The following is a 27,158-nucleotide window of genomic DNA, read 5'->3' as shown; positions in this document are numbered from 1 at the left end:
GTTTTCTGTTTAGCCCTCAAAGCTCTCTGGAGGAGAACCATCCTCTTCTCATGAGCACCCCTTCATTAAATGCCAATCACACAGAGAAGCCCAAGTTGGCTCCAGCTTTCCTGATTCTTGAGGATGGGCATTGACAGCAGGACAAAACCCAGGCAAAGGCAGGGCTCCTCCCATGAGCGCTCAGATCCCTGCCCTCTGCCAGGGGGCTGCCTTTGAAAACTGGAGTAGTTGTCACTCTGCTTCAAGGCACACAATGCTAATAACAGCTAAGCTTTCCTGAGTACCTACTGGGTGCCGGGCTCTACTCTAAGATCTTGCACCTAGTAGTCATTTAGTCCTCAAGACAACCCCCTGAGGAGCATCATTATCACCACATTTTGATGAAAAGAAAAAACACTGTCTACCAGACTTCCCTGGTGGTCCAGGGGTTGAGAATCCACCTGCCGATGCAGGGGCTGCAGGTTCGACCCCTGGTCCAGGAAGATTCCACGTGCTGTGGCTTAATGCTGTGGAGCAACTAAGCCTGTGTGCCACAACCACTAAAACCCGAGTGCCCTAGAGCCCGTGCTCTGCAACAAGAGAAGCCACCGCAAGGAGAAGCCCCCACACCACAAGCTTGACGGAACTAGCGAAAGCCTGTGCACAGCAACAAAGACCCAGCACAGCCAACAAATAAATAAAAATTTAAAACAAATCAAAAGAAAACACCATTGCCTACCGAAGCATCTGTCCTCCTTGCCTACGCCCTGGTGGCAGGGACTGGGTCTTGCCCACCCCTGCAGGAACACCTATGTGGATGAATGAATGGGTGAATGTACAGGTAGATAAGACCATTCTGGCCCTCAGGCTCCTCTCCTTCCCTGTCCGGCTGCAGAGTGCCAGGGGACGGCTGGGGCTGGAGCTCCAGAATGACCACATTCAGAAGAGGGAGCGACCATCTTCAGCTGTGGAAACCCAAGAAGAGGCTAAGGAGGAGAGGCATTGGAGCGCCATCTCAAAACCTGGCATTTTAATCCCCCGTTTCTTCCTTTCCCATCTTAAAACCTGCCGTTCCTCTGAGCTGGTCTTTTTGGAGGAGGGCCAGGAAGAGCCACTTGTGTTGCCAATCTGGGCCAAGGTACTAGCAGCCAGGTGTGGCACTCTTTACGGCAGAGCTTAAAAAACAGACACTTGCCCCAAACCCAGGGCCTGCCCGATCCAGTCTTAGATGACAGGAAGCAAGCCAACCTGGCTGCACTGAACCCTGCAGAGCTGAGGAGGCCTTGCAAATCAAAGGGTGGGCTCCCTCCTTCATTTTTGCATCTAACCCTGCCTTCCTGTGCACTGTCTGCCTGGGGTGTTGTGACTGCTCACTGAGTATTTGTGGGATGACTGGCTGACCCACCAAACGAAAGACAATGAGGCCCCAGGTTGGCTGAGTGATTTTGGGCAGGCTGCTGAGATGGAAAGAGAACTGAGCAGAGATTCAGAAAACCTCAAGTTCTAGTCCCGGGCCTGCCACGTCATCCCTGGAGTAAGTCTCTTTCCTGTTGGGGCCAGGTGGGGCCCTCATCTGCAAAATGGAGCAGCAGACTTAGACGGTCTTAAACGGAGGAGTTTTGAGCTCTGTAGCCTGGGTGGGCAAAGGGTCAGAGCTGGGCCGGGGTTGGCCTGCTACAGCTGAAGAGTGGCGGCGTCCAACGCATGGTGGTATACACGCTGCTGCCTGGAGGAAGCCTCTTTCCGGCCTCAGGTTTGGGCCTTTGTCACCTCCCCAGCCCCCCATCAGACCTGACAACGACCGCTGAGGTTTCTCCAGACCCCAAGGAACTCAGGCAGATACAGACTAGACAGCATCCTTGTTTTCGTCTCTTTCAGAATTCTTGTGAACTGCAGGGTAAACAGCCCTGCACCGTGGAGACGGCATCACAGCATTTCCCTGATTAAAAAGGAGACCGTGTTCAGCGCTCCACTGTGTGACTTAAACGGCAAGATTTCTCTTACCAGAGGAGATCCGATGACATTCTGGAATCTAAGTGTGAAATCTGATTCTGCCTCCCCAAAGAGTACCATGTCTCATCTCAGGGCAGGGAGGGGGCATTCCAACGAAGCCCCTTGGTGAACCGTCAGAGGCTGGGTGGCAATTCCAGCACCAGCACTGATCTTTAGTCCCGCTTAGGGCACTGGCCACGGACTGCAGGTTAGGTGCTGTACGTGTCAGGCACTGTCCCAGCGTTTCATGTGCATCACCTCATCTAACCTTAACACCAGAGGAAAGGAGACAGTATTAGAATTATGCCCATCTTACAGACAGAAATACTGAGGAAGCTAAATAGTGTACCCAGGGCCATACAGTTGGTGGTTGAACCGGGATTGGAACACAGTTTATCCAGTACTTCTTGTGTCAGGCACTGTACTAGATGGATAAGACCTATATTCTCCCCATAGGGAGTTTAAAATTTAGTGGGAGAAATAGGCATGTGCACAAAGAAAAAATGAAAATGAGAGGGTTTTTCAATTTAATAAAGCCTCACACAAGTTCAAAGCATTATTTCTTTGCTATTGTCCCATTATAATGTGCTTTACATATGCAAGTATATATTGCATATGCACATAAATTTTGTGTGTATTTCTATATACACGTGGGTGTGATCAAATTTATCACAAGGGAGTGTTCATAGACTTTCCCCATCCTCAGCTTGCCCAAACGAACCTCCTAATCCTCTAGTCGTCCAGTTTCCCCCAGACTTTGTTCCAGTGTCAGGGTTGAGGCCAGTTCTGCCAGACAAGCTACTCTGCTTTTGTGATGCAGATGCAGGCCCTGGGCCTGAGGATGGAGGGAGAAGAGGGAGGGGGAAGATCCTCTCAAAAGTTTAGGACAATTTACATGACAATGAGCTGGGGTGAGTAGGGAGAGGGGGGAGGAAGGAGGGAGATGGAGATGCAGAGAGGCGGGGAGGAGGCAGGGGGAGGAGGCGGAGGAAGGAGGTGGAGCAAGGGAAGAGAGACCTAGGGAGAAGGAGCAACCGAGAGACAGCTGGAGACGGGGACGGAGGGAGAGGGGGAGAGGGAAGAAGGCGGCAGGAGGCAGAGACGGACAAGCGAGAAGACGAAAGAGGACAGGAGGGGAAAGCCTGGCAGGCTTGTGGGGGTGGGTAGAGAGACGGTGTCCGGGGCACTTAGGAAGAAAGCAGTTCAAGAGAGCAGGACTGGGACAGACCCGAGGAAGACAGGAAAGGCCCTGTGAGAAGAGCAGTGGGGGCTGTCCTCTGAGTGCCTTTCCATGTTTTGGGAGAGACTCCGAAGAACAGGGTTCTGAAGCTTTATGTTGCCTGGCTGTACTGTGCCTCTTTAAATGGGACTCTGCCCTGGACCTGAGCCACATGGATCATAGCTTCCTTAGGGTTACAAATCTATAAATACGGATTCTGTGCTGAATGACCTTGGATAAATCACTTTGCCTCTCTGTGCCTCATTTTTTTCTTTTCCACTTCTCACTCCCAACTCACCAGGCTCACTTTCTCTTAGGGCCTGGTGGTGTCTGCTTGGAGCCTCTGTCTCTCTTCCTCCCACGGCTCCTTCTCAGGTCGTTTCATCACAAATATCCCTTTCAGGTTCAGGGGAACCTTCCCTGGCCACCTAGTGTGAAGTAGCTGCCCCCTTCCACCTCATCCCTCAAACCCCCCACAGCTGATACATAGGCAGGCTGGGGGCGGGGAGGGGGGGGCGGTCCCTGCAGCAGCTCCTAGACAGCAAAGCCACACTAGGCCACTCCCAGGAAACACCTTCTCCAGCTGCCCAGCTCACTGTGGCCTAAGGTGAAATAAAACAGGAGGAGACGCCCCAGGGCCTGGAGGACTTCCTGACAAGCCTGAGTGCCGTGGTGCCACCTGCCGACAGAGGACTGGGCTCCAGCTCCTCCGTGTCCAGGGGACTCTCCAGGGAGTACCCGTTCTGTTCTTGGTCTCCCTTCTCAGTGGACCTTTTCCCAATCCTCTACTTGAGGGCTGTCTCCACCACACAAGAAACAGCCACAGAGGCCAAGGGGCCCACAGTATAGACCTTGCTACTGCTAAGTCACTTCAGTCGTGTCCGACTCTGTGTTATCCCATAGACGGCAGCCCACCAGGCTCCCCCGTCCCTGGGATTCTCCAGGCAAGAACACTGGAGTGGGTTGCCATTTCCTTCTCCAATGCATGAAAGTGAAAAGTGAAAGTAAAGCCGCTCAGTCTTGTCCGACCCTCAGAGACCCCATGGACTGCAGCCTACCAGGCTCCTCCGTCCATGGGATTTTCCAGGCAGGATTACTGGAGTGGGGTGCCATTGCCTTCTCCCAGTATAGACCTTAACACATTATGTTCCTAGCAATACCCAAGCAACCATCTCTCTACTCAGGATAATAAACTGGGAAAACAAAATCCTCCAGGAACAACAAATGTTTTCCAAAACCAAAGGAGAAAAGCATTTCAAAGTCACGCTGTTTTGGGTTATAATCAGGGCAGGAGGTTCTGAGGAAGGAAGAGTTGCTTGAGAGGTGGGCGTGGCAGTGAACACACACGCTCTTGGAAGGTCTCGCTTGCTGTGGTGGGTGTGTGTGTTTGTGTAAAGTGTGTGCTATGGACATGTGAGCCTTCTGCACTGTGTCTGTCACCTGGTTAACTGAGATTCAGGCACCAAGCTTTCTTTGGCTGAAAGGCAGATAGAGAGACCAAAGGCCTGTCCCATGTCTGAAGATCAGACCGGGCATTTTCTGCTTTAACACCCGCCCAAGTTGACAAAAGTGAGTTAATACTTGCAAAGTGCTTATGGCACAATGCCTGGCCTCTAGTAGGTGCTCAGTACAAGAGAGCTATTGGTGTTACTGTTGTGACCATTATTATTAAAATGAATGAAGTCCCGTAAGCTGTCTGGCTACTGATAACCTGTCTTGGCTACATCTGATGATCTGAGCTGCTCTTTGCTGACTGGTCTTCCAGCTCTACTATCCTGGAGAAGGAAATGGCAACTCACTCCAGCATTCATGCCTGGAGAATCGCATGGACAGAGCCGCCTGGCAGGCTATAGTTCACAGGGTCCTAAGAGTTGGACACGAATGAGTGACTCATACACACACATCTCCAGCAAGGCCTGGCACACTGTCTCAATGAATTCTTAGTGCAAACAGAACTGAAGACCTCACAGTGTCCCTCATTCCACGGCCCTGGCTCTGTGACCAAAACCAAAGCCCATCCCCAGGGAGAAGGGTTTCCTCCCTGAGGGGCAGCGCCTGGCTTCCCCACCCCAGGCTGGCCCTGGACATCCTCCGTCACTCAATTTCCCCTCCTCCGGGGGGAGGCAATGCCTGAGCTGGGATGACTGTCGCAGAGAATTAGGATTTTGTGCGTAAAATATTGAATTTTACATTTAAAGCTATCTGTCACAGATGATTTATCATACCCAGTGAAGGTGAGGATGGTTTTCCTCTGTGAGGGAGGTGATTTTTTGGCAAAGAAAGGATGTATACACAGTGCACAACAACACCACACGGGAATCGGAGCTTAACGCTCTCTATCCAGAGGCTTCAACGAGGGGCCCAGGCACTCGGTGGCCTCCACCTGCTCCCCACCTCACACTCCAGGTCATAGGGAGAGGACGGTTGGGATTCAGCGTCCCAGCAGGAGATAAAGAGCCACTCCTCTAGAGAATTTTCCAAGGCTGTTTTCCCTTGCCCCTTTTATTCGGCTTAAGGCAATGGCACCCCACTCCAGTACTCTTGCCTGGAAAATCCCATAGATGGAGGAGCCTGGAACGCTGCAGTCCATGGGGTTGCTGAGGGTCGGACACTACTGAGCTACTTCACTTTCACTTTTCACTTTCATGCATTGGAGAAGGAAATGGCAACCTACTCCAGTGTTCTTGCCTGGAGAATCCCAGGGACGGGGCACCCTGGTGGGCTGCCGTCTATGGGGTTGCACAGAGTCGGACACGACTGAAGTGACTCAGCAGCAGTATAGCTGTGTAAGGTTCAGTGAACACAGACATTTGCAAATAAGAGTTTTTATGACTTATTCCATTCACCACCTATCAGAAGCCTGGAAACTCAACTGAAAACTATCCCTGTTCTAGGATGTCAACTTCCTGCAGGAAGGAGAGTGCGCCTGGTCCTCAGACTCACCTTGGAGGGGCAGAAAACACAGCCCCCTGGTGCAAAGGAGGAAGAGAGTGGATTCAAACAGCTGCCCCCACCACTGGCAAGGAAAGGAAAGCTCCCCTAAGGAGGGCAGATGGTGGCCAGGTAGGGCTTGTAGTGCCTAAAAAATATATTTTTCTGTTCAAGTGAGTTGCCCAAGGGCATGTACTTGGACAATGTTGTGAGGGTCACGATTTAGGGCAGTATCACCAACCCTTTCTCATCTACACAATAAACCCTGGAATTCTGGGTCTGTCATCTCCATCGGCAATCATGCTATGGCGGTTTGCCCACCACTGGAGCCCCCTGTTGGGCTGTACTGGCCAGATGGACAGGTGCCCTGGCTGGTGACACAGCACAGTCTCGTCCTGTCCCCGTACGGCAGCCCGGCCTCAGAGAGAGGACATGGCGGGGAGCAGGGACAGGCCGTCTCCTCCCCGCGCCCATGGGCGCAGCGGCCTACCTTTCGCTCCTTGTCACCGTACTCGATGCCCAGAGTGTCCATGGCCCGGACGATGGCTGCCAGGGACTGGATGGTGTTGCTGTAGACCACGGGCTTGTACTGCTTCACGTCTTCGCCAGAGAAGCCGTCTTCGTGGATGATCCTAGAGAGAAACCACACACAGCACGTATGATGAGCGCGCTGGCCTCACCTGGCAACGAGCGCCGTCAGACATGGGAGCCCTCCCCTCCCCTCTCTTCTTCCCTTCTCCCCGCCGGTCCCTGGCCAACCTCCTGGCTTAGCTGGCTGAGGGCCTGGTCCAACCTGGATGCTGAGTTACTGAGCTGCTATGGTCACACCACAATATCTGAAGGGTAAATCTACCTGAATTACCGAAAATTAATTTGAAACACAGAATTGTGGAAAAAAAGAAATGCAGTCTCTTTATACTCCCTACATACCGTGGAAGCAAGATCAGTCAAGGGGTTAATAACACTTGAAAGCACTCAGAATACACATTGAGCACTCAATATATGCTTGTCATGAATATTTTACTATTTATTTTTGGCTGCTCTAGGTCTGTGGTGCTGTGTGTGGGCTTTCTCTGGTCGCAGTGAGTGCGGCTACTCTCCAGTTGCAATGCGCGGCTTCTGTTGTTGTGGGGTAAGGCCTCGAGGGTGCAGCCTTAGTAGCTGTGGCACACGGGCTTGGCTGTCCCGAGGCGTATGGAATCTTCCCAGGCCAGGGATTGAACCTCTGTCCCCTGTATCAGCAGGCAGATTTCTCAACCAGTAAGCCACCACGGAAGTCCTGCCAATAGTATTTTTAAGCAAAGCTCAGGGTTTTAGCTTAAATATCCACTCAGGAGCATACTGTTGAAGACCCCTGAAAGAAGCCTGCAGATGAAGAACACATTTTTCTCTCACAGCAAACTTCCACTGCTTAAGGTCACTCACTTCAAACGAACCACCTTCATCTTTGACAACAGGAGAGCCAGCAGAAGGAGGGGCCTGTTCTCCACCCTCGGTTGGGATGTGAGCACTGTGTCGCCCTTGTTCTGGTGGCTCTGAACCTGACACGGAGGACACAGAGGTGACACTGCAGCTCCTGGAGGCCACGCGACACTCAGCACCCTTCTGTGCTCAGGCTTGGCTGGGGTCAAGGCTGAGGCCAGACATGCCCTGAGGCTCCTGTGCCCTGCAGATGGTGCCCGTTGCTGACAAGGGCCCAGGGACCAGAGAAAACTAGAAAGGGGGTAAAACTGAGACTCTGCAAGAATCTGCTCACGGTTGAGGTAATTAAGAAAAGACAATTGGATTTTAAGACTAACACCCAACATTAGGGGCTTCCCAGGCGACACAGTGGCAAAGAATCCACCTGCCAATGCAGGAAATGCAAGAGACGTGGGTTTGGTCCCTGGGTTGGGAGGATCCCCTGGAGAAGGGAATGGCAACCCACTCCAGTATTCTTGCCTGGAGAATCCCATGGACAGAGGAGCCCGGGGGACTACAGTCCATAGGGTCATGAAGAGTCGGACACAATTGAGCACGCATGCACACGTACACACACACACACATCCAACATTAGTCATCTGCCAATAAACTGCAAACTCTCCTGTGGTCACGTTTTTCAGTCCAAGACTGAAGACCACCTGCGACGTGTACATCCACCTGTGTGAAAGCTCAGACTCCCTTACTACCTCTGCAGCCCTCCTCCAGCCTTTTGTGTCCTTCGGTACTGGAGAACACTGCTAATGAGTCTCTCTCTCTATAAACAGTTTTACTGAGATAGAGTTCACAGACCATATAATCTACCCGTGGAAAATGTGAGATTCAACATTCCTTAGTATATTCACAAGGTTGGGCAGTGATCTCTAAGTCTAATTTCAGAATGTTTTTGCCCTCCCCAAGAGAAATCCTGTACCCATTAGCAGTCACTCAATCTCCCACCCCCAGCAGGAAGCAACCACTCATCTGATCTGCTTTATGTTTTTACAAATTTGTCTGCTGTAGACATTTCACATATATGCAGACCAAGTGTCGTCTTTTGTGACTAGTTTCCTTCACTTGGCGTGTTCATCTGTGTTCATCCGTGCTGAAGCATCCATTAGTACTCCCTTTCTTTTTATTGTCAAACCAGATTTCATATACAGATATACCATGTTTTACTTATCCCCAGGTCAGCTGATGGATATTAACAGTTTCTATTATAAAATGTGACTTGGTGCTGGGTTGAGTCTTTATCCTGAGCTTCTCTAAGAAGCAGATCAAAATGACCCCACTGCCTTTTCACTGTCTTTTATTAGCCCTAAATCCGGCTTTGTACAAGTTTCTCGAGCGTACATCCAGTCTGCATCATGGATGTGTACTACCCTGGAGGGAATCTCAAAGGGAATTGTTAGTTCCCACTGTAAACAGCTAGAGATCTGGACAAAATATGTGAAACAAGGGCTTTCAGACATTGGAGAATAAGCAGTGCAGGACTTGTGATCTGGGATGGAAGGGAAGGGAGCGTGGCGAGACCTGTGAGGGATGAGTCCTGTGATCGCCTTGGCTTTCTGCCTGGAGGCATCCGCCAGACCTCAGCTCGGGGAGGGAGGACCCGCACACATCACAGCCGCCTTCCTGAGCGCATGGGGTAAAGGGAAAAGTTCTGGAAGGCTGAGGTGCAGGGTACCTGAGAGGAAAGAGAGGAGAGGAGAGAGAGACAGCGAGACAGAGAGCTCCACGTATCTGACTGCGGGTCTTTCTGAGGCTTTGGCTGAATCGAGTGAGACTCTACAAACTTGAGAAGAAACATGCGTCAGGGAGCTTCTAAGATAGACCCGTCCCAAAGCTCACCCGAGGCTGAGCGTGGTGCAAGTCCCCACTAGTCAGAATGGAGAGTTAGACACCTAGGGCACTTGGCAGAGACCCCAGAAGGCTCACTCCTCGGTAGTAAGGGCTACTTTTAGACCTGCCCTGACAGAACTTAAAAATGAGCCTCAAAGAAAAACCCAAATTGACCCACAAGTCAATAACTGCGTGACAGAATAAAATCTAACACTCTTTAAATGAGGACGGTGAAATCCAGACCCTTAACAATCTAATATTCATAGTATCCAGCATCCAACAAAAACATTTCTGGATATGCAAAGGGGGAGGAAAGTGTGATCCATAACCAGGAGACAAATTAGTCAACAGAAGCAAACTCAGAAGTGTCAGAGATGATGGCATTAACAAACAAGACCTCAAAAACAGCTATCTTGGGATGATTTGGGAGAATGGCATTGAAATATGTATAATATAATATATGAAACGAGTCGCCAGTCCAGATTCGATGCACTGTACTGGATGCTTGGGGCTGGTGCATGCTTGGGGACAACCCAGAGGGATGGTATGGGGAGGGAGGAGGGAGGAGGGTTCAGGATGGGGAACACATGTATGCCTGTGGCGGATTCATTTCGATATATGGCAGAACCAATACAATATTGTAAAGTTTAAAAATAAAAAAAAAAAAAAACATTCTCAAGAAACTAAAGGAAAACATGAACGTAATGAGTAGAGAAATGGAAGATATAAAAAAGAATAAAACAGTATCTGGAGATGAAAATGCAATATCTGAAATAAAAATTTCACTGACGGGGACTAACAGCAGATGAGACACCCCAAAGAATAGTGAACTTGAAGACACAGCAATAGAAATAACCATCTAAACTGAAGCAGAGAGAGGAAAAAGGCTGAAAGATGTATTGTGACATACATAGGATAACATGTAGAAGGAAAATCTATGCAATGATAGCACAAAGGATGGGAGGGGTAAAATGGAAATATACTGCTGAACAATTCTTATATTATACAAGAAGTAGCGTCATATTGCTTCTCTCGTGGCTTAGTGGTAAAGAATCTGTATGCCAATGTCTGTCAATGCAGGAGGCACAGGTTCAATCCCTGGGTCGGAAAGATCTTTGGAGAAGGAAATGGCAACCCATTCCAGTATTCTTGCCTGGGAAATCCCATGGACAGAGGGGCCTGGGGGGCTGCACACAGTCCCTGGGGTCACAAAGAGTCAAACGTGACTTAGTGACTAAACAACAACAACAAAGCATAGTGTTACTTGAAAAGAAAGCCTGATACGATACATACTGTAAACTCTAGAGCCATCACTCAAAAGCCTTCATGGCCGACTCTCCTCAGAGGGTGGGAACTCTGGGTGCCCCGAGAGGTGCAGCCTGGATTTGCTGGTTCCCATGACATACTCTCGCGAGAAGCCGGCACCAGGAGTTTCCCACGCTTTGCTTTGGACCAGCCAGCCTTGCTACTCTCCTGGGAATGCTCTCTATCCCCTTGGCTGCCTACAGGATTTCCTTCCACTAGGGTTGTTTTTTCACACCTGTTAGTATTAACCTTTACACCACCTGACAAGGTAGGGAGGGTAATTTTTATTCTATCCATCTGTATTGAGACTGAGTAAGATTGAGTAACTGGCCTAACGGCTGTCAGCAAAAACAGTAAGAGCCAAACGCCGGAACAGAACCTGGGTCTCTAACCACCGGCGTAGACTAGACCAAATACTGCCTGGAAGGCCTCACAGGTGCCTGGGGCAGCCCAAAATAAGAAAGCTTCATTTGGGGCTTACAAAAATGATGCAATTTGGGCAAAAACTGCTCACATCATGATTACTGGTTGCATAACTTGTTCACGCTGGCTTATACTAGCTTAAAATTGGGCTTCTTGCTTCAGGGTAGAATTTTATACCTTCCGTTCCCACTGACTCAACCCTAGAAAAGCTGCACCATGCATAACAACACCGAAAGTAAGTAACATTCATAATGCTACTATTCAGAGAAAAACGCTGCACATTTTTAGTAAAAGTCCTTTAGTATTTCTTTCATGCCACATTCTTCTCCCCCAACTCTGCCTCAGCATTGATTTGAATCATTTATCCTTAAAAGTATCACTTAAGGCCCCTTTTGTTTCTATTTCCCGTCTCATTCCGGGGAGAAAAGAGTAGAGCAGTGGTCAGATCTGAGGAGTCAGAAAAATGTGGGTGACGCCAACTCCATCACTCGTGAGCTGTGTGTTGCTAGGAAAGGATTTAACTACTCAGGCTTTGGTTTCTCCAACTCAAGAAGTCATTGTGAGAAATAAATGTAAAGTGCCTATTGTATACTAGGGCTTCCCTCATAGCTCAGTTGGTAAAGAATCCACCTGCAATGCAGGAGAGACCCCAGTTTGGTTCCTGGTTTGGGAAAATCCCCTGGAGAAAGGATAGGCTACCCACTCCAGTATTCTTGGGCTTCCCTTGTGGCTCAGCTGGTAAAGAATCTGCCTGCAAGGCAGGAGACCTGAGTTTGATCCCTGGGTTGGGAAGATCCTCTGGAGAAGGGAAAGGCTACCCACTCCAGTATTCTGGCCTAGAGAATTCCATGGACTATACAGTTCATGGGGTCGCAGAGAGTTGGACATGACTGAGCGAGTTTCACTTCACTTCACTGCATAGTAAGTATATAATATATGGTGGGCTTCTCTGGTGGCTCAGCAGGAAAGAATCCACCTGCCAATGCAGGAGATGCAGGTTTGACCCCTGGTTTGAGAAGATCTCCTGGAGAAGGAAATGGCAACCCACTCTAGTATTCTCACCTGGGATCCACGGACAGAGGGGCCTGGCGGGCTATAATGGGGTCACAAAGAGTCGGGCACAGCTTAGCAACAACAAACAGCAACAACAATAATATATAGTAGCTATTAGTAATGATACCTTCATTCTAAAGTCAAAGTCCCTTAAAGAGAATTTCCTTCACTGGTGGTATAAGAGAAGCAGAACCACAATAGCCACTAATGTTCAAGGGTTTACTCTCCGTGCCAAGTGCTTTGCATGTACTATCACATCTAATCTTCAAAACAATCCTAGGAGATTATTTTTATCTCCGCTCAACAGAGAAAGGAAACAAAGGCTCAGAGAGGTTAACCCAGTTACCCGAGGTCACACAGCTGGTAAGGGTGACAGTGGCATTTGAGGCCGTGCTTGTGCCCACCAAGTGGATGCTGAGATGCAGGACTGCTTCTTCTGCTAGGATTCCTATATCCAGGTTCCCTGAGAACCCAGAGATTTCACACACAAAGTTAGCATCAAAACACCTCCTATATCAGTCCAAGGAGTGTGGAGCAAGGAAGGGAGGATAGGAGGCACAGGGGTTGGAGAGGTAGCCTGGGGAAGTCGGGTTTCCTGTGGCAGCCCAAGTCTAGCCCTGGAAGAGATGAGGATGGGATCTGGAAAGCAGGAATGAGTCTGCCGGGGGCACCTTAGTAACAGTCAGTGGCAGCTCCAGCATCTCACGCTGCAGCAGCCTCAGACAAACTGAGGTCCATCTGCACCGCTGAGTGACAGAGGCACAGAATCAAGCCCCAGAGAGCAGCTGAGTCACTGGATCCAGCTGTTCCTGAAGTGCGACCTGTCCTGACACTTTTGAGTGACACGAGCTCTTTGACTCCCTCTTATTTTTGCATAAACTCATTTGATTTGGGTTTCTGTCACTTACACCAACACAGTCATGACCAAAACATGTTTCACACTTTGGGAGGCCATCTCCTAGTACACTTGTTTATTAACTTTCTGTCCATACCAGCAGCCTGTCTGTCGGTCCTGGGAGGTCAGGTACCACATCCCCTCCATCTCAGTTCCCGCTATCCTTATCAGCTGACACAGGGTAGGCTCTGAATAGACTGACACAGGGTGGTTCTATGAACTCAGAACGTGGGATGTAACTCCACAAGCAAGATTACACTGGGGCACAAGATCTGCCCCTCTCCAAGGAGCTCGCCAAAAAAGACAGGTAGGTGTGTGTGTGTGTGTGTGTGTGGTGGGGTGGGGTGGAGTGGGAACCCACTGGATTCCTTACATCTGCAGAGCTAGCATCACAAAGGTAGACCAGGCTAGATGCAGCATTGGTGCCCACTCCATACTAGGTCATCTCCTAGTATACTTGTACTAGGAATCAGGGACTCTGAGGGGTTTTCCAAGCTGCCAGAGCAGAAGAAACCTAGGAGCAAGCAAGGCTAACTCTGCAGCCCTGAGTGTCCGACTCTGGATGGGACCTGCTGGCAGGACTCTGGAAACCTGGCAACGCATCCGAGGGAGGAGAACCCACGTGGAGACGGGGAGAGCACGGGAGGGCAGCAGTGAGCTCACGTGAGGTTTCTGGGAAGAGGCGACCAGGGAGGGTCCCCCAGCCTTCCCTACCCTGCTCCTCTCTCTGCTGTCTTGGGGACCCTCAGGGGGCCTGGGCTGGGGCTCCCTTTGCTCTCTGCTTCCCCTTCTCCACACAGGACTGCACTCCGCAGCACTGAGGCTCCCCAGGCACCACGGCCTTATATGGTCACAGAATCACAGGCTTGGGAGCTGGAAGGGACCCTGGAAGATCATCTGGCCTGGCAGCCATCCCCCCTCTCTGAATCACAGATGCCTCTGACACTGTGACAAATGCACCAAGACACACAGTTTTACCACACACACCCCTCCGCCCAACTTCTGGAGATTCACAGACTCACAGACGCTAAGCTGCTGGAACACGATTTTTCACTCCATCTCCACGGTGGATTAAATGCCCCTTCTCTGCCTCCTTTTCTCGGCACCCTTTCCCCTGCATTGGGACTGTCACTCCATCCTCCACGATAATCCCCTTAGGAGTTCAGACGAAGGGGGTGCTTTTGGAGCCAGACTTGAGCTGTGTGACTGGGCAATTTCCTTCACTGCCTGGTGCTTCAGTTTCCTTAACTTTCCATGGAGAGGGGCTTGGTAATCAACAGTAAGTATCCTCACTGGGTTGTGGATGTAGAGAAGAGGGCCCAGCACAGGAAGCAGTCAGTGCAGCTGTTACTAGGACTGTTATTATTGTATTTGGTGAGTGGGACTGAGGGAGAAAGGACAGGGTGTCCTGTGTCTGTCTTCCTGAGGACAGAAAGTGACCAGGGGCTGCAGGGCAGCAGGGAGGTCGGACACTATGGGAGAACCCCTGCCCCCTGGGAGAAGGAAGCCTAGGCAGGGGGGAGGGGGCCCTGACCAGACTGGAGCGGAGAATCTGCTTACTCACCTACTGAACATCACAGGAGCAGCAGTGAAGTGAAAGGCTGAGCTTCCTGAATGGGGACTGCTTCATGAGGTGACAGAAGGTGCTTCTGATCATAAGCAGGCTGCCTGGGTTAGACTTGGTGCTCAGAGCTTCACTGCTGTGACCACTGAGGAGGGTTTCCCTTTGTCACGGAGACCTGATGTGTAACAGGGCTCTGGTCCTGGAGCCACCGCCCTCCCCAGTGAAGGGGGGAAGTGACCACCCTGGCTCCAGAGAACGCAGCTTTAAGCAAACAGTCAGCAGTGAGATACTAGTGAGTTAATGAACCACATACCAGCAATTAGGGGCTTCAAAGAACCCACCGGAGCACTGGATCTGAACAAGACTATAAGATGAAAACACCAGGTATAGCCCAAAGTGTACCCTGCACAGCCATCTGTGTAAAGCTAGATTTGTGTGTGATGATGTTGGTAAGAGATGGGAGAAGGCGGGGGAGAGAAAAGATGACACAGGAGGATGCTTAACATGGTTATCACCAAGATCACTTTTGATTTTTTTTTTTACTTTCTTATGTTTTGTTTCATTAAAAATGTGTGTTTGTTATTTGAAAGAACAACAAATCATGTTCAGTGGGAGACAGACACTATTTAACAGTGTTTTACAGAAGAGAAGAATCGAGTAACAAGGGGTAGTCATCAATCATTAGGAATTTCCTGACGTGTTTCACTTGGGTTCAGCCTGGTCCCTGCCTGCCTAGGACTTCTGTTCCAGGCCAAGTGAGAAAGCTGGTGCTGAGAACATGAGAGTTAACAGTAACAAGTGGCATTTGCCAAGGGCCAACTGAAGGGTTGACATTCTACAAGATGGCAGAGTAGATGGTTCAAACAAACCTTGTCTGCACCAGGACCCAGAGAACCCACAGAGACTGAGTCAGAACTGTGTTTGAGTGTCTCCTGTGGAGGTACAGGCCAGCCGTGGACTGCTGCAGGGGCAGGGGCCCTGGGTGCAGTAGACCTGGGTATGGCATAAGCCCTCTTGGAGAGGTCGCCATTAACCCCACCATAGAGCCGCCAGAACTTACACAGGGCTGCGTAAACAGACTCTTGGAGGGCACAAACAAAAGTCTGTTCACACCAGGACCCAAGAGAAAGGAGCAGTAACACCACAAGAGACTGACCCAGACCTGGCCGTGAGTGTCCAGGAGTCTCTGGCAGAGGCGTGGGTTGGTGGTGGCCTGCTACAGGCAGGGGGCACTGAGTGCAGCAGTGCATGCATGGGACCTTTCGAAGGAGGTCACCAATATCTTCATTACCTCCACCATAGTTTACTGCTGCTGCTAAGTCACTTCAGTCGTGTCCAACTCTGTGCAACCCCATAGACGGCAGCCTACCAGGCTCCACCGTCCCTGGGATTCTCCAGGCAAGAACACTGGAGTGGGTTGCCATTTCCTTCTCCAATGCAGGAAAGTGAAAAGTGAAAGTGAAGTCGCTCAGCCGTGTCCGACTCTTAGCAACCCCATGGACTGCAGCCTACCAGGCTCCTCCGCCCATGGGATTTTCCAGGCAAGAGTACTGGAGTGGGGTGCCATTGCCTTCTCCACCATAGTTTGGCCTCAGGTCAAACAACAGGGAGGGAACACTGCCCCACTCATCAACAGAAAATTGGATTAGAGATTTACTGAGCATGGCCCTGCCCAGCAGAACAAGACCCAGTTTCCCCCTCAGTCAGTCTCTCCCATCAGGAAGCTTCCATAAGTCTCTTATCCTTATCCATCAGAGAGCAGACAGAATGAAAACCACAATCACAGAAAACTAACCAATCTGATCACATGGACCACAGGCTTGTCTAACTCAATGAAACTATGAGCCATAACGTGTAGGGCCACCCAAGACGGATGGGTCATGGTGGAGAGTTCTGACAAAACATGGTCCACTGGAGAAGGGAATGGCAAACCACTTCAGTATTCTTGCCTTGAGAACTCCATGAACAGTATGAAAAGGTAAAAAGATAGGACACTGCAAGATGAATTCCCCAGTCAGTAGGTGCCCAATATGCTACTGGAGATTGGTGGAGAAATAACTCCAGAAAGAATGAAGAGACAGAGCCAAAGCAAAAAACAACACCCATCTGTGGATGTGACTGGTAATGGAAGTAAAGTCCGATGCTGTAAAGAGCAATACTGCATAGCAATCTGGAATGTTAGGTCCATGAATCAAGGCAAATTGGAAGTGGTCAAACAGGAGACGGCAAGAGTGATCATCGACATTTTAGGATGGACTGGAATGGGTGAATTTAACTCAAATGACTACTATATCTACTACTGTGGGCAAGAATCTGTTTGAAGAAATGGAGTAGCTGTCATAGTCAAAAAAAGAGTCTGAAATGCAGTACCTGGATGCAATCTCAGAAATGACAGAATGATCTCTATTCATTTCCAAGGCAAACCATTCAATATCATGGTAATCCAAGTTTATCCCCCGACCAGTAATACTGAATGAAGCTGAAGTCGAACAGTTCTGTGAAGACCTATAAGACCTTCTGGAACTAACACCCAAAAAAGATGTCTTTTTCATCATAGGGGACTGGAATGCAAAAGTGGGAAGTCAAGAGATACCTGGAGTAACAGGCAAATTTGGCCTTGGAGTACAAAACGAAGCAGGGCAAAGGCTAACAGAGTTTTGCCAAGAGAACGCACTGGTCACAGCAAGCACCCTCTTCCAACAACACAAGAGAAAACTCTACACATGGACATCACCAGATGGTCAATACCGAAATCAGATTATATTCTTTGCAGCTAAAGATGGAGAAGCTCGATACAGTCAGCAAAAACAAGACTGGGAGCTGACTGTGGCTCACATCATGAACTCCTTACTGCCAAATTCAGACTTAAGTTGAAGAAAGTTGGGAACACCACCAGACCATTTAGGTATGACCTAAATCAAATCCCTTACAATTATACAGTGGAAGTGACAAATAGATTCAAGGGGTTAGATCTGATAGAGTGCCTGAAGAACTATGGACGGAGGTTCATGACATTGTACAGGAGACAGGGATCAAGATCATCCCCTAGAAAAAGAAATGCAAAAAGGCAAAATGGTTGTCTGAGGAGGCCTTACAAATAGCTGAGAAAAGAAGAGAAGTGAAAGGCAAAAGAGAAAAGGAAAGATATAGCCATTTGAATGCAGAGTTCCAAAGAACAGCAGAGAGAGATAAGAAAACCTTCCTGAGTGATCAATGCAAACAAATAGAGGAAACAATAGGATGGGAAAGACTAGAGATCTCTTTAAGAAAATCAGAGACACCAAGGGAACATTGCATGCAAAGATGGGCACAATAGAAGACAGAAATGGTACGGACCTAACAAAAGCAGAAGATATTAAGAAGAGGTGGCAAGAATACACAGAAGAACTAAACAAAAAAGATCTTCATGACCCAGATAACCACAATGGTGTGATCACTCACCTAGAGTCAGACATCCTGGAATACAAAGTCAAGTGGGCCTTAGGAAGCATCACTATGAAGAACAAAGCTAGTGGAGGTGATGGAATTCCAGTTGAGCTATTTCAAATCCTAAAAGATGATGCTGTGAAAGCGCTGCATTCAATATGCCAGCAAATTTGGAAAACTCAGCAGTGGCCACAGGACTGGAAAAGGTCAGTTTTCATTCCAATCCCAAAGAAAGGCAATGCCAAAGAATGTTCACTTTGGCACAATTGTACTCATCTCACACGCTAGCAAAGTAACACTCAAAATTCTCCAAGCCAGTCTTCAACAGTATGTGAACCATGAACTTTCAGATGTTCAAGCTGGATTTAGAAAAGGCAGGGGAACCAGAGATCAAATTGCCAACATCCACTGGATCATCGAAAAAGCAAGAGTTCCAGAAAAACATCTATTTCTGCTTTATTGACTATGCCAAAGCCTTTGACTGTGTGGATCACAACAAACTAGAAAATTCTTAAAGAGATGGGAATACCAGACCATCTGACCTGCCTGAGAAAACTGTATGCAGATCAAGAAGCAACAGTTAGAACTGGACATGGAACAGCAGACTGGTTCCAGATCGGGAAAAGAGTACATCAAGGCTGTATATTGTCACCCTGCTTTTTTAACTTATATGCAGAGTACATCATGAGAAATGCTGGGTTGGATGAAGCAAAGGCTGAAATCAAGATTGCCAGGAGAAATACCAATAACCTCAGATACACAGATGATACCACATTTATGGCAGAAAGCAAAGAACTAAACAGCCTCTGGATAAAAGTGAAAGAGGAGAGTGAAAAAGTTGGCTTAAAGGTCAACATTCAGAAAACGAAGATCATGGCATCCAGTCCCATCGCTTCATGGCAAATAGATGGGGAAACGATGGAAACAGTGAGAGACTTTATTTTGGGGAGCTTCAAAATCACTGCAGATGGTGACTGCAGCCATGAAATTAAGACACTTGTTCCTTGGAAGAAAAGCTATGACCAACCTAGACAGCATATTAAAAACCAGAGACATTACTTTGCCAACAAAGGTCCGTCTAGTCAAAGCTATGGTTTTTCCAGTAGTCATGTACGGATGTGAGAATTGGACTACAAAGAAAGCTGAGCACTGAAGAATTGATGCTTTTGAACTGTGGTGTTGGAGAAGACTCTTGAGAATCCCTTGATCTGCAAGGAGATCCAACCAGTCCATCCTAAAGGAAATCAGTCCTGAATTTTCATTGGAAGGACTGATGCTGAACCTGAAACTCCAATACTTTGGCCACCTGATGAAGAACTGACTCACTGGAAAAGACCTTGATGCTGGGAAGGACTGAAGGTGGAGAAGGGGATGACAGAAGCTGAGATAGTTGGATGGCATCACTGACTCGATGGATGTGAGTTTCAGCAAGCTCTGGGAGTTGGTGATGGACAGGGAAGCCTGGTGTGCTGCAGTCCATGGAGTCGCAAAGAGTTGGACACGACTGAGTGACTGAACTGAACTAACTGAAGGGTGTGTGTGTCAAGACATGCTGACTGCCACCCAACAGTCATAAGGAAAACTTATCATGGTGCGTCCCCTTCCGTTTCTCTCTTGCGGCTAAAAGTGACCATGTGAACCAGCTCAAGTGAGTAAGATTGAAGCGGAGTTAGCTAGAAATGTCCCTGAGAAAGAGTTTCTCTTCTTATTCCAGTGAGAGGCCTTTGAGAACTGCTTTCCGGTCCACTCACTTTTCCACTGTCCCCCTCTCCTGGCTGTCCCTCAACCAGCCATTCTGTGGCTTCCTGCCTTTATATGTGGTTGTGTGAAGAAGTAAATACTGGAGCCATGGCAGCCATGTTGTGCCCATGAGGTTAAATGCCACCACCCTAAGGATGGCAGGTCAGAGGGATATAGAACATTCCTAGTAACGCTGCAGAACTGTTGAATCAACCCTGAGACAGTCTGATGACAAAGGTCATGCTCCCACCATGATGCCCCCTGCCTGGGTCGGTGACTGTGACTTAGAGAGGATAGACATGCCTACAGTCACGTGGTGAGCTCGTGGTAGAGGAGGGACAAAATTTCCAGAGACTCTTACACAGTGTCACAGGCCTGTTGCCTACCTTAGTGCACCCCTGAGACAGGCGAGGTGATGGGTGATACCAGGTGAGAAAAACATCAATCAACTGTAAAACGGAAAGATTTTTTTTTTCCCCTTCTGTCTTAAAAGCTCTAGTTCCCATCTTTGAGGCTTCTCAGAGGGTACTTTGTAAGCTTCTTCATCCTGTCCCTAATTCACTTTTCACATATTTTTCAGGGACCGACGTATGTATGGACGTCATACATACATGTATGTACCAGGTAAGTACTGGGGATGTAAGAGTGACCCGATCAATGTGAAGCTCTGCCCTTGTGGAGCTCGAATGTGGAAGGTAAGATATCCAAGAGATACTTTTAAAAATGGTTATCTAAATTATAACCGGAGTAAGTGCTACCCAAGAAAAAAATAAAACTATGAAGAGCTACAAAAGGAGGACCTAGCAGTGGTGCGGGGTGGGTGCAGGGCCCACCTCTTGGGGAAGCAGCATTCCAAGTGGAGCAGGAGCTGGTGGGAGAGACAGGGAGGGAGACGGGACTTTAGGGTGGGGGTGGGGGGTAGACATGGCACAGGCAGAGGCGGCACCGTGGAGGGTCAGTGTGCGTTCTGCATGTCTTCCAGAGCCCCTGGCTGGCACATGGGGTGCCAGGAAATTGTGCTAAATGGACAGAAGGCACTTCATGGACCGGCAGGTGGGACTAGAAGCCAGAGAGCCCAGTCAGGAGGGCCAGTCTGGGTCTGGTGCTGGCACAGGGCTGATGCTCCCTTGGAGGGAGGATTTCATTGTGTCTCATAGTGAACTACAAACAGCAAGTTAACTCAATGGGGAAGCACCATGAACACCAGGCAGGCTACGGGCACTGGCAGGACCAGCAGAGCAGGTTGCGGTTGGCAGGGCAGAGGGGAAGCACCCAAGCTGATGTGTGTATTTGTATGGGGGGTGGGGCTGGCCACACTGAAACCACCCCTCCGTTGGAGCCCCACTGACTCTGTTCTTGTACATACTCTCATTGATGAAGTCTGGTGCCCAATGAGGTGTGACTTGCAGGACAGACTCTGGCCCCCAGTTTGGTGGATGCCACCAAGACTGAAGATGAAGCAGGGCAGTCGGCAGTGGTCCAGAGGGACTGGGGAGGGCAGGGGTAGGGGCGTGGGGGTGGGGGTGGTGTTTCCAGGACCCACAGCAGCCAAATCCCCTGGAGCACACTAGTCATTCATTTCATGCATTCTACAATGGACACTGAGCACCCGTTAGGAGACGGGTACACCTGACTCTCCTCCTCATTAGCCCTATGGACCACAGGCAAGTTAACCATCGTGGGCCTAGGTCTCGCCTCTAAAAACGGGGATGATGCCTGTCTGTGCAGGGCTGTCCATAGTACAAAAGCACGTGTGGGGAAGGTCTGGCACACAGTTGGGCCTAGTAACTGCCAGTCGCTAGTATTATTTAAAAGTCACAGACTAACCAGTGCCAGGTAGACCACGTGCCTTGCCTCCCAGGCCATAGGTCTCCCACCCATCCAGGGCAGCAGTGCCCTGGCCTAAATGAGTGAGGGACTGGAGCCAGAGGGTATCCATGATGTGAATGACTGGCTCAGAGGCCACCAGCTGGGCAGAGGCATGACGCATGTGTCTTACTAAGTAATGATGCTGGGTCCTTGACTCTGATTTCCCAGAGTCCCAAGAGTGTAAAGGCGCTAAGACCTGGAAGCCCCTCATGGGAGGCTGGAAGTTTTGCTCTACTTTAGGCGTAAAGGCTGTTTCCTTGACTGGCCGAGCTGGAGCCACCTCGGGATTATTGCGTCCAGTCTCCCACCTCTTCCTCCTCCTCTCACCTGCAGAGATGAACACTAGGTGCCAGGTGACGTTCACACTGCACCCACAAGGCAGTGGGTACCAGGTCACACATAGCCCTAATTTCAATGGACGCACAGTCTGGTAAACAAACAAATAAACATCACAGTGATAAACACAAAACGGGAGTCAAGAGTTAGGAGCCAGGAAATGAGGTGACATGTGGAACTGAGACCTGAAGGATGAGATGGAGTGGATCTTGCATATATGTGAGGAAGAGCATTTCAGGCTTGTGCAAATGTCTTGGGGCACCCTGTGTGTTAGAAGGATGGTGAGGAGCCAGTTGGGCTGGAATGAAGTAAGTAGCCAGGAAAGTAGCGGGGATGAGGTCAGAGAGAACAAGTGGGGTCCTGATATGTAAGGCTAATGTACTACTTAAATTTTTAAAAAATACGTTACGCAGTCACCTATTAAAATTCTTTTAAAAAGTTCATCTGTGTACCGCCCTGAGCCATCTTGACTTCCACCAGTTCTGCTCTAAGCATAGACCACTTTATTTTTTGGCTGTACTGCATGGCATACAGGGATCTTAGTTTCTCAACCAGGGATTGAGCTTGAGCCATCTGCAACCAAACAGAAGAGTCTTAACCACTGGACCACCAGAAAAGTCACTTTAAAGCAGCAGCTTTCCCTTCTCTTTCCCTGAATTCTCCAGTCCTGCCTGAAAGGCCTATTCTTGGAACACTCATAGAGTCCAACTCACACAGCTAGGAAAACAAGAAGGAAAAACTCAGCCATCATCCCATCACCTGGAGGGAAGGCCCATCCACAGGTGAGTGTAAATTTCAGTCCTCTCACCCAGGAGTCCATCTGCTTACTGTTTCCCCAGAGAAAACCAGGAGTTGTCTGGCTGCTTGGGGTCCCATCATCTGAATGGGCCCTGTGTCATTCAACCAAACCCCTATCAGGGGCCATTTGGGCTGCTTGTGAGCCTACCCCTCACAGGGAAGGCAGAAAGCTACGAAACCTGCACAGAACAAGCCAAAGGCTGAGCGACTCCTGGCCTTCCAGGCCGGGCTCGAGTGAAGCATGTGAGCACCATGGGGTCTTTCAGCTGTTTGTAAAGAAGACATGCAAGACTTGATTGGAAACCCATCCATGTAACTGTGGGGTGACGTTGTATGGTATGAGAAAAATTATCTAAAAAAATAAATAAGATCCCTTAGTAATTAAGGTTAGATTTAAAACTTGATATTCTAATATTAGAATAACATAGAAGAGGAGGGAATGCAAAAAGAATAGTATCAGGCAGACCAATCCCCCAGGGGAATGACTGGCACAAGACAAGGGGTCCGTCCTATTGACAGTGACTTGCAGAAATCTGTTATAAAGATGCCATTTTTAATGAGGGGGAACTCGGGCCAGGAGCAAAGATGTCAGCTGCCAACTGTCACCAGACAGAGCCAGGGGCAAGGCCGGGACTTGTTGTGCTTCCAGCACACAGCCTCTGCAGCCATTATCTGGAAAACAGTGTGGACCTTGCCCTCTCCCAAGCCTCCCGGTGCGGGGGGCGGGGTGGGGTGGGCACAGGGGCTCTCACTGGAGTGGGGTGGGGGGCGTGATGCTCTCAGCACTGCCTTCACGGGGCTGTTCCTTTTCCTCCTTTGGGTAGCATGGGTGGTCTGATTCCTGGGACCCCAGCCTTGGGTTAGAGACATCATCATGTCTTGAACTTGGAGGCAGAAGACCTGGGTTCTTATGCAGTTTGGTCACTAACAAGCACTGTGACCTCAGGTGAAGTGGGAGGAAAGAGGCCCCAGAGAGCTGGGGCCTCTGGCCAGCCCCATCCACCCTGGCCTGGGACGCCACCGTGGGGTCCGAGGAAGTCCTTCGAGGAAGTTCTGCCAGCCTCCTGTGAGGACACCTTTGGCCCCCTAACCCACCCTCAGATTTCAGCCCCTGGCTCTTGCCATGCTTGTGTTGTTAGAAAGCACCGGCATTTCTTGTGGCAGCTTCGACCCCAGTTTGGTAACTCAGGATGCTGGGGGTCTGGTTGTAGCTCTGCTACTGACCAGCTGGAGTGAGTCCCTGGGGCTCCAGGTCCATTTTATAAAAAGTATTTATTTATTTAGCTGAGTCAGGCCTCAGTTGCTCCACGGCATGTGGGATCTTAGTTCCCTGACCAGGAATCAAACTTGTGTCCCCTGCACTGCAAAGTGCATTCCTAACCACTGGATTCACTTTCCACGTGTGCTGCCCTAGCCTCCAGGACTGGTCAGATGCCAGCTTCGGGCCTGGGTAGAGTCAACTCCCTGTGGTCACCCTGCTTCACTCAGGTTAACCAAGCTCTGTGGTCACCTCTCTGTCTTCTAGGGGTAAAACAAATCACAAAACGGGGGAGGCAAACAATCCAAGCAGCTCCTGGTGGATACAATATCAAGGAGCTGTGAAATAGGGGGCTGCATCTCTCGCTGAGTTTAAGGTCTGCTCAGAGGTCACCTCCTCCATCCACTAAGAGGCCCTCCATAGTTTCCTGTCTTCATCTTACTTCCCTTCAAAACAGTCAAAATCGCCCCATCACCTCATATAACATAGATTTACATGTATGTTATCTGTTTCATCACATACCGGTGAGCTCCCTCAGGGCAGGGACCCCATCGGTCTCACTGACCACAGCACCATCAGCAGCGCTGGGCACACAGTGAGAGACCAATAAACGCTGGCTGAAGAGCTGAATGAAACAAGTGAGAGCCTAGGACCTTGGCAGCTCTAAGACAGCAGGTTCTACACATGACTCCTCTCTGCAAAGGGACACAGGCTTTAAATTGTGAGCCAGGAAACAGGCGTTCCTCCCTGGCCCAGCGCCACCTCATAGCGTTCCACCCAGCTTTGCCACTTTGGGTGCTGAACAGTTTTTTTCCTGAGGACCCAGAAACTGTGGCCCTTTTCCTAGTGATTAACCAGAACCCCTCCCTTCCTCACCAGCAGGGGCCCACCCCCCTTGAACATTAATATCCCGGTTCTTGTAGGTTTTCTAAGGAAGGGTGAGGACGGACAGACACCTTAGACTGCCCACTCCACATCGTTTCTGGGAAAATCCAGTCGTGTTTTGAAGCCCAGCTGTGACACTCACTGGTTGTGCTACAAAGATGACAGAGAGCTTCGTGGCTCCCAAGCCCGCTTTATGATGCCTTATGTAAAGACGTGAGTTTTCGTTAAACACAGTAAAAGCCTGCAAGTAAGGCAAATTGGCTCAATGTCGATTTTACTGCCTGAATCTAAGCAACGCTTCTGGTTTCCCATCTGCTTGATGAGGGCAGCTGCTGGATTGCCCTTTCCTCCTCCTCTGAGATAATGAAATGAAGTATTCTTATTAGTGCGTTATGTCTAGTCTATGGATAATGTTATACGCCAGGGGGCAGTTTGCACAGCTTTCTGCTTGTGTTTTGTGGAGAAAGCGTGAGTGAAGCTGCAGTGCTTTGCTCTTCTTGTTCAATCCTTGGGGAAGAAACCCTTCCTGCCTCCAGCATGTTCATTTATCATTTATGACCTCGCTCATTAGCCCTGGGACGCAGTCTCATGAACCCCAGAGAAGACAGCAAAGACCACCAGAGCCCGCAGTCGCTGGCCGCCAGCTCACAGATGAGATGGCCACCTAGAACATCTCCCTTTCTGACACACCCGGAAGGCTCTGTGGTCTAAGGAGACCAGGTTGGACTCTGACAGTCCGTGGGAGGGCTCCTCTCTGGGTTCCTCCTGGCTCCCTCACCACTCGCTGTGGGGTGCACGGGTGACTCACTGTGGAAAACGCCTGTGAGCAACAGTGAGCTTTGTAAACAGCTAATGAGGGCTGGTGTGGTGGCTGCTGGTTTTGCTCGCCCAGCTTCTATTCTCCTTCTCTTTGGAGAACCATCCTTCCTCCCACTTTGCAGAATCTCCCTGTCCCAAGCCTAAGTTCCAGAGGTGGGCCTCTGATTCACACCTGGCCAGTCAGTGCTGAGTGCACCTGGATCCAGCCGTGCCTGATGCTAGTATATCCCTAGGCTACTCAGTGACATGAGCCAACGTGTTTCAGCGCTTCAGTCACTGAGAGGTAGGTTTTGATTCTTAGCAACCAGAAATTGTGATGACGGCAGATATACTGTCTAGCCCTTGGGAGTTTGTTTGGAAGGATGGCAGCAGGACACGGGACCAGCCACAGAGACTCAATGATGTGAAAGAGGGCGCAGTGACTGCACACTGCTGGTAACTGGTAACTTCTGGGGGCTCTGCGGGCTACAGCCCTGCAGGAAAGTCTCTGCCCCATCCCACCTTACAGTGGCTAAGCCAACGTGGGGATCACTTTCTTTCCTACATGTTCCAGGGACCAGCAGCTCCCAAAGCACACTCTGCTGTCCCCCAACCCCACCTAAAATCAGGAACTTCACTCTCCTTGCTTCTCTTCTAGATCACAGACCCAGGCAGCCTGGAAAAGACTTTTAAAAGGCTCTTGGTTTTTCCCTTACTGTTCTTTTTAGGTGAGGACTTGTTCTGCTTTCCCTGTTTCCCACTGATCAGGCAGGAAGGACACCAAAACACCACCATCAACCGGCAGAGACAAAGAGGGCATGGAAAGCACCTCCTGTTCTCTGGTTTGGGCTGCCTGGCCCGCACACAGCGGGCAGCTTTTGAGATCCTCCATGGAGCCTCCCAAGCACTGCCCCAGATGGTGGACCGTGCTAGGTGAGCGTTTGTTCTGAGACAAAGAGACAAACAAAAAGGCCCTTCTCAGCTCCCCGCCAAAGAGGAGACTTCAAGGCAAAAGGAACAGGTCACTGAGACAGGGCTCCCTGGGGAAACTGCATTTCTCCTGCCCTCCAGGGAAACGGTCGTGGTGAAGCCAGCCAAATGGCAGTCTGAATTCACATTCCTCTCCAGAGTAACTCACGTGTCTCCCCCAGACCTAACCTAACGGCAGTAGTCAGCAGCCACACCAGCTTCCCAGACAAAGGAACCCATCTGTCCTTGGGCCCCTGAACTTTTCTGATGGTACCACGTGAGCTATGTTCTTCTGGTTCCCTGTGTCACCCATTTGTTGAGTCTTTGAAAGAAAGTGAGGTAATTTCCAAGTGAGGGCCTGTCTTGCCAGACAGAGAAATATAGTCCAAGAAACGTGCAGCCCAGCCCAGCCCAGCCA

General features: G+C 49.7%; 1 protein-coding gene across 3 annotated transcripts in view; it reads right to left on the bottom strand.

Moving 5' to 3' along the window:
* GNAO1 (G protein subunit alpha o1) overlaps positions 1-27,158 on the bottom strand; it is a 181,413-nt gene that overhangs the window by 75,887 nt on the left and 78,368 nt on the right. For all 3 annotated transcript variants that reach the window (XM_070388407.1, XM_005899868.3, XM_005899867.3), the window contains exon 3: positions 6,612-6,753. In XM_070388407.1, the coding sequence (XP_070244508.1) occupies positions 6,612-6,753 (142 nt within the window). The remainder of the gene's footprint in view (positions 1-6,611; positions 6,754-27,158) is intronic.

This window comes from Bos mutus, chromosome 18, assembly GCF_027580195.1.
Source record: "Bos mutus isolate GX-2022 chromosome 18, NWIPB_WYAK_1.1, whole genome shotgun sequence".
Classification (NCBI taxonomy): Eukaryota; Metazoa; Chordata; class Mammalia; order Artiodactyla; family Bovidae; genus Bos; species Bos mutus.
Note: the sequence above shows the minus strand (reverse complement) of the source record. Positions and strands in the feature narration are given on the sequence as shown.